The 7,818-nt window shown below is 52.1% G+C and overlaps 1 protein-coding gene across 1 annotated transcript; it reads left to right on the forward strand.

Annotated features, from left to right (window-relative positions):
• The first annotated feature begins 804 nt into the window (after positions 1–804).
• On the forward strand, positions 805–7,370 carry LOC102417897 (L-amino-acid oxidase-like). The gene is made up of 7 exons (XM_006087363.3): positions 805–835; positions 2,611–2,825; positions 3,262–3,374; positions 4,914–5,181; positions 5,616–5,678; positions 5,867–6,000; positions 6,530–7,370. Exons 1-7 carry the CDS (start codon positions 805–807, stop codon positions 7,368–7,370), a joined length of 1,665 nt encoding a protein of 554 aa, XP_006087425.1.
• Positions 7,371–7,818: the final 448 nt, after the last annotated feature.

Consider the following 7,818-nt stretch of genomic DNA (forward strand, 5'->3'; position numbering starts at 1 on the left):
AAAGAACCCTGTCTGCCAACCACATGACTCGGGGGTGGGGTGATGGGGTGGGGGGAGGGGGGGGGAGAATTGACATCCAAACATGTCTTCATGTAATTTCAGAATTATGAAAAAGAGAAAATCCTTATATGCTTCCAGTTGTGGGGAAGACGAGAGATTACCTGCAACAAACAAACAAACACACACACACAAACAAGAAACAGAATTAGCATTAGACTTTATCCAGAACATAGGACTCCAAAAAAAATTGAAGACATTCGGGAGCACAGACATGAACTGTGCACAAGAATGTTCTTGCAGGTCGAATTCCCTGTAGAGGCTTGGGGCACAGTGTTTGAGCCTTCCCAGATGCAGTGAAAATGGTAGACTTCTGTACTCAGTCAAGTCAATATCAATAAAAACTAAGATGAAACTTAACAATAAAGTCAGTTAAAAATGAAGGCATTTTCAAATCATGCGAGGACTTGGTCCTCTATGATCCCTCCCACACATCTTTTCTGAGAAAAAAAATGAGGTTCCTCCTGCACATTGGCACTCAGGTGCGGTGCCAGGGTCTGGCTGGGAGAAGTGGCTTCCCCGGGAGGGGAGACAGGCCTGGAGGAAGGTGGGGATGTAGAAGATGAGGCTGGGGATGGGGCTGAGTCACTGTGGACATCTCACCTGACAGCCCAGGCCTTGAGGGCACGCTTCTTTCTCTGCTTGGCACAGCCAATAGTGCCCTGGGGCAGGCTGGTGGGATGAGGCCAGCTACTGCCAGGGTGAAGCTGGCTGCTTATAAAGACGGAGAGCCGCCCAGGGCCCATCATGAGCTGCAAGTCCATGGCCAAGATGAGGGGTAAGTGGAGTCCTTTCTCTATGTCTGAGAGAGGCACCAGCGGAAGGAGGGATTGAACTCTGAAACAGGGACAAGAGCTATATCCAGGGGTGGGATGGGCTGAGGGAGTTGAGATGGATCCAAAGGGGAGTCTGGATATAGGGTCATGCAAGGGGAAGGAGGATGGGGACTGAGATGCGACAGGAACTAGACTAGGGGCTATGGGTAGGTCCGGGTATTGAAAGGGAGTCAAGAGAATGGATATAGGAATGAGTCTGCGGGCTGGGCCTATTCAAGAGGAAGAGCGTGGGGTCTGGGAGAGGAATTGTGGCAGCCCAGGGAGATGGAAAAATGTGTCAGGGGTGGAGAATGGATTAATGAGGCTGAAGTAGGCCTGGGGGAGGGAAAGAGGGCGAGGCTGAGGCATGGGTACCCTCCCCCCTTTTCTGAGGAGTCACCCCTGCAGGAGGCTCTCTTGGCATTGGGAAGGGCCTGCACTGGGAACAGCTGGGTGGCCTGCCTCTTCTCAAGGGCAGCCCCTGGAGATCCCTTTTCTCTTGTGAACCTCGGTGGTCCCGCCTATACAAAGACTAGACCAAGGGTTCTCACCTGCCCCAAATCCCGCAAGTGCAAGGGGGCACAGCGTGCCCCAACTCATGGCTTTCCCTTTAAGAACAGGCAACAGGATGTATTGCATGTTCTATACCAAGGCTGGTTTCAATCTCGGCTGCACGTTAGAAACCCGGAGGGCTTTGGAAAAAACACTGTGAGGCTGGGGAAGAGAGACAGGACTGCCAAGGTCCCCCGGGGCTAGTGATGTCCCTGAGAAACCGGTCACAATTCCTCCACTCCCTTTCCCTGAAGAGAGATGGCTTCACACACTCTCACGTACACACACACACACACACACACACACACACACCATCCTCTCATAAATGTACATATTTCCAAAGGACACAGATACCTTCATACCTTCAGGCCCCAACCCGCACCCCCCGCCCCCTCACACTCAAATGCACACACAGAATTAAATACAAGAACAACACACCCAGGCTTATACACACACACTACATCCCATCTCGCTGTCCCATACAGATTCATGCACACATTTACTCTGGTAACACACTGTCCCACAAACACATCCCCTCACATAAAATCACAGACAATGGCCCTAACCGGTTTGGCTTCAGTGGATAGAGCATCGGCCCTGCAGACTGAGGGGTCCCAGGTTCGATTCTGGTCAAGGGCATGAATCTTGGGTTGCAGGCACATCCCCAGTAGGGAGTGTGCAGGAGGCAGCTGATCGATGTTTCTCTCTCATCAATGTTTCTAACTCTCTATTCCTCTCCCTTCCTCTCTGTAAAAAATCAATGAAATATATTTTTTAAAAATCACAGACAATGCACAGTCTGCACAGTACAGTGCAACAATCACAAACTCACAGTCACAGCAACTTGTATCACAGACAAGCTCACACACAGGCAGTTCGCCATCAGAAGCAGGCATATTTACAGTCAAATACAAGTCTGCACACATTCATGATTTCCAATCACATGCAAACACAAGAACTTGCAGTCCACAATTACAATCACACAACTAACACCAGCATGGTTCGCACATCCATTCGTACCCACACAACACAATCACCCCACCAGAGACACAATCACAAACATAAGTGTTTACAACACATTCAACAGACTCTGCCTGACCTTACCATCCCCACGCGTTCGCACAGCCAAGCTCATCCTGGCGCAGGTGGGATAAGATGACAGCCTCCATTCCTTTCTCTGCCCCAGGAGTGCTGGTCTTGGGGCTCCTGCTGGCTACTCCCAGCTGCCTTGGCCACCATGACGACCTGGCCGAGTGCTTCCAGGACCCTGAGTACGAGTCCATCGTTGTCACAGCCCAGGAGGGCCTCCGCACCGCCCCACTGCCCCGGCGCGTGGTGGTGGTGGGAGCTGGCATGTCCGGCCTGGTGGCAGCCAAGGCCCTGCAGGACGCTGGCCACCAGGTGAGCCGGCTTTGGAGGGGCCTCAGCCCTTTGCCTCTGGGTTTGCTTGCTTGGGTGGGAAAAGATCAAGAAAACAATTGCACGTAACCCACTGGATCTCTTAGCCCTTAGTCATTGTTTCTCAAAACTCCCCTGAGAGTTGGCCTTAACTGCAACCTGTGTTCTCCCGGAAACAAAAGTAGAGAAGGGGTTTGCTATCCGGTAAAGACCAAGAGGCACGCTGTGCCCTGCCACGCGGAACTCTTCTGCCTCACACATTTCTGAGGACCCTCCCGGAGGGCTCCCCATCCCCACGGTTTGGTTATCCTGCACATTCAGGGACCTAGCGCTGGGGATCCAGATGAGAGCCTGTGACTGGGTGACTGGGTGGGGGGAGTACAGGGTGGAGAAGGGAGAGCCTGGCCCTGGGAATGACAGCAGCTTCTCGGGATCCCAGGTTTCCGTCTTGGAAGCCAGCAACCGCATCGGGGGTCGAGTGGTCACAATCAGGAACAAGGAGGAGGGCTGGTACCACGAACTGGGGCCCATGCGAATCCCAAAGTCCCACAGGTAAGTCCTGGGAAAGGGTTGGAGGGAGGACAAGTAGGGGTGATTAGGAGGAGGTAGTGTGGGTCCTGTTGCCATTGAGTTAGAGCCCGTTCAGATTCACTGTCCCGTCGGATCGGATCCTGCAAGTCGGGACTAACACTGGTCTCCCACTTGACAGAGACCAGTCCATATCCTCAGAGCCCAGGGTCACAGAGAAAGCGGAAGATCCTAAACTAATAATGATAATAATTACCATTAACTCATCAAATTGTATACTTTAAATATAGGCAGCTTCTTACATGTCAGTTATACCGCAGTGAGCTATCAAATGATAACAGCTGCCATTTGTCGAATGCTTACTATGTGCATTATTTCATTATTGCAATTTGATACTTTTATGTTTCCCACTTACAAATCAAGAAACTGGGCTCAGGGATATTAAGTGACTCACCCAAGACTCTCCCAGGAGAAAATGACAACGCGCCTCAAGCCCTAACCGGTTTGGCTCAGTGGATAGAGCATCGGCCTGTGGACTCAAGGGTCCTGGGTTCGATTCTGGTCAAGGGCATGTACCTTGGTTGTGGGCACATCCCCAGTGGGGAGTGTGCAGGAGGCAGCTCATCGATGTTTCTCTCTCATCGATGTTTCTGGCTCTCTATCCCTCTCCCTTCCGCTCTGTAGAAAATCAATAAAATATATTTTAAAAAAAGAAAGAAAGAAAGAAAACCTGGTGCTGAGTAGCTAACAAGCTTCTCGGCTGGCAGCATTTAAAAAAAAAAAAAGCAGGGGCATGCCTGGCACAAAAGAAGATGCTTGACTTCAAAACCCTAATCCTAACCTTAAAACTGTACCCAGCTCCTGGAAAAGAACCTGGCCTCTGGTCCTGAGGCTTCCAAGACAAAAAGACCCCTCAGCTGGTGTCCCATATACCTCTAAAAATATGACTTATTTTTTAAAATATGTTTTTATTGATTTTAGAAAGAAAGGAAGGGATAGAGAGATGGAAACATCGATCAGCTGCCTCCTGCACCCCCCTACTGGGGATCAAGCCCCAAACCCCCGGCACATGCTCTGCCTGACTGGAAATCAAAACGTGAGGCTGGGAAAAATATGACTTCTTTTTAAAATATAAATGGAACCTGAGATTTCCCTCAAAACACCACCAAAAACTAAAACAAAACCCAAGTGAATTAGCCCAAACTAGAAGTCTTTAGCTACGGCCCCGAGCTTACCTGGGAATGGAAAGTGGAATTTCAAATACTGTCTGAAACAACAGGCCTCTGGTTCTATATTTGAATCCTATACACTGATATTACCTAAAGGGCCTTCATTCTGTGATGGGTGAACTCCCTACTCCCCACCTCCCTCAGGGCAAAAACAGAAGGAAATGAACTAATGCCACAGCAAGAAGACACAGGGGTAGAGATGAGGAAGGAGTTAGTCTGAGTTCCCTGGGCACATAAAGAAACTGGTTTTCCCGGAAATGGCTCCTAATGTGCGGCCAGCAGGAATGCGGTGCCATTGGGATGGGTGTCATGTTGATGTCTGTATTTTCTCCAGGCTGGTTCACACCTATGTCAAGAAGCTGGGCCTGACGCTGAACACATTCATCCATTACAATGACAACGCCTGGTACCTCATCAATGGACAGCGCTATCGCATGAGAGAGGTCAAGGCCAACCCAGAGATCCTGGGCTACTCCATGAACCCCACGGAGAAGGGCAAGAATGCCGAGAATCTCTCCCACCAGTCCACTACCAACGTGCCTCCTGCCTCACCCCTCCCAGGGATGGGAAAGAGCAGGGTGTGGCCTGAAGTCACCACAAAAGTGAGTGGATGGACCCAGTCACCTGACTCTTATCCAATACATGCCTGATTGGTCTGCCTTCCCTCTAACACTCCCTAAGAATGCTACCACCTTACCCTGGTACCCAACTCCATATCCTCTGTCCCTGGGTGGCCCATGGAATTGCTTGATCAGTGGCAATGAAAGGAAAGGGAACCCGTGGTATTGAATCAATCCTGCTAGGTTGCAGTGAATGTCTTCACCTTAAACTTTAGTCTCCACACATCTTTAAACGAAGGGGAGACTTTAGGAGAAAGAGAAGCATTTAGGAGCTCCTGGAAGCGTCCTTCCTTGGGTCCTTCCTTCCCCCGTTTTGTCTCCTCCCTCTTCAAAGGGACATCCTGAGAGCCCATGAATACTGCTTCTGGACAATTAGCTTTAATCTAAAGCTGCTTCCCCTTCCTTCCCTTTTGCAGATCAATCAAAGTCTGAAAAATTTCAACTGCAGCCACCTGATGTCCTCTTCTAACTCCACCAAGGTGAGTGAGGCAAAGGTAGAGACGGAGGGATGGGTGCTCAGCGTAGCTGCCGGAGTTTGTCCCCTGCCTACCAGGACCTCTCTTCCCACTGCCACGCCTTTATCTCCCTGGAGTCCAGGCCCACCCCTGGCCTGACCCAGGCTCTGCTAAAGCCCCTTCCTCCATCTGACGTTTCTACCTCCCCACAGGCTTACCTGGTGAAAGAAGGGATGCTGAACCCGGGAGCAGCCAGGATGATCAGGGATATGATGAATGAGGATGTTGAATTCAAGTCATTCCTAGAGTCCGGGAAATCTGACATCATCTTCTCCAAAAGTGATGAGTAAGACTGATCTAAGTCAGAACTCAAATCTGCCCCCTCCTCCAATCAGAGCAGAGAAAGGGAACTTGGATTATTGAGCAGTTACTATGTGCCAGGCACTGCCCTAAGCACTTCCCAAGCATTATGGCATTTAAAGTTATGATCACCTAGAAGGTAGGTACCATTATTCAGAGCCAGTGAGGCTTCTGCGGCCCAGCAAAATTATGAAACAGCCAAGTTGGCACAATGGGCCAAGGGCTGGAGCCTGAATCCAAACCCAGGTCTGTAGGATTCCTCCTGGGATGCAGAATTGCATGGTGGTTGAACCCAGGGCCTGTCATCATGGGAAACACCCTTTTCTCTGGGTGTCAGTGTTCCGAACTAGAAAATTCAAGGCTAATCCTTCCCTCGCAGAGACTGGTTAAGATGACGTATAAAGTATGTGTATGAAGCTAGCTTCTTCCCCTTTCGGACCAGGAACCCTGCTGGAGACGGGGCGACCTGGCCTCATGCCTCCCACCCTCACCCTCCGCTCTCTTCACCTCCACAGCTTTTCCGAGATCACAGGTGGCTTCGACCAGCTCCCCGAAGCCCTGAGTGCCAGCTTGAAGCCTGGCACCATCCATCTGGGCTCCAGGGTGGAGCTGGTAGTGAGGGATGGGCCTGAGGTCCACGTTTCCTACCGGGTGGGCAAGTCCAACTCTGCACTGCACAGCCTCACAGCGGATTTTGTCATCATCTCCGCCTCCGCCAGCGCCACAAGCCTCATCGCCTTTAGGCCACCGCTCCCGCTAGACAAGGTGGACGCGCTGCGCTCGGTGCATTACGTCAGCGCTACCAAGGTGGTCCTGGCCTGTAAGGAGCCCTTCTGGGAGCGGGATGGCATCCACGGCGGGGTCTCCATCACCGACGGGCCGTCGCGCTACATCTACTACCCCAGCCACAGCCTTCCCAGCGGCAAGGGTGTCCTGCTGGCCTCCTACACGCTGGGCGACGATTCCCTCTTCTTCGCGTCCATGAAGCACGACCAGGTGGTGGATATCGTCCTGGAGGACCTGGCGGCGGTGCACCAGATGCCCAGGGAGGCGCTGCGGCACCTGTGCCCCTCCTCTGTGCTCAAGCGCTGGTCTCTGGATCCCCTCGTCAGGGGCGCCTTCGCTGTGTTCACTCCCTACCCATCTAAGGCCTATGTGCCGCGGCTCTCCCAGCCAGAGGGCCGCATCCACTTTGCTGGCGAGCACACCTGCCTGCCCCCTGGCTGGATCGACACTGCCATCCAGTCCGGCCTCCGGGCAGCCAGGAACATCCAGGCTGCCGTGGACCAGGAGGCCAGAGGAGGCAGGCCTTTGCCAACACCCAGAACAGTTTCTGACGTGGAAAGAAGGCCTTGAGGGAACCTGGCAGGGCCAGCTGGCAGGTGGGAGTTCGAGGGGCGGGGGGCGGGGGGAGGCTCAGGAGACAGGTCATCATTAGTCTGCCTGGCCCTCAAGCAGGCCCCCCAAAATGGCAGATAATGAGCCCAGCTGGCGAGTCCGCAAGAAAATCATCCTTTTCTTTCTTTCTTTTTAAAAAAAATATATATTTTATTGATTTTTTTACAGAGGGGAAGGGAGAGGGATAGTGAGTTAGAAACATCGATGAGAGAGAAACATCGACCAGCTGCCTCCTGCACACCCCCTACTGGGGATGTGCCCGCAACCAAGGTACATGCCCTTGACCAGAATCGAACCTGGGACCCTTCAGTCCGCAGGCCAACGCTCTATCCACTGAGCCAAACCGGTCAGGGCCCTCCCTTTTCTGTGTCTCTCCCCTGCCTGCCCTTGAGGAGAAACCACAGAG

Source organism: Myotis lucifugus, unplaced genomic scaffold (assembly GCF_000147115.1).
Source record: "Myotis lucifugus unplaced genomic scaffold, Myoluc2.0 scaffold_37, whole genome shotgun sequence".
Taxonomy (NCBI): Eukaryota; Metazoa; Chordata; class Mammalia; order Chiroptera; family Vespertilionidae; genus Myotis; species Myotis lucifugus.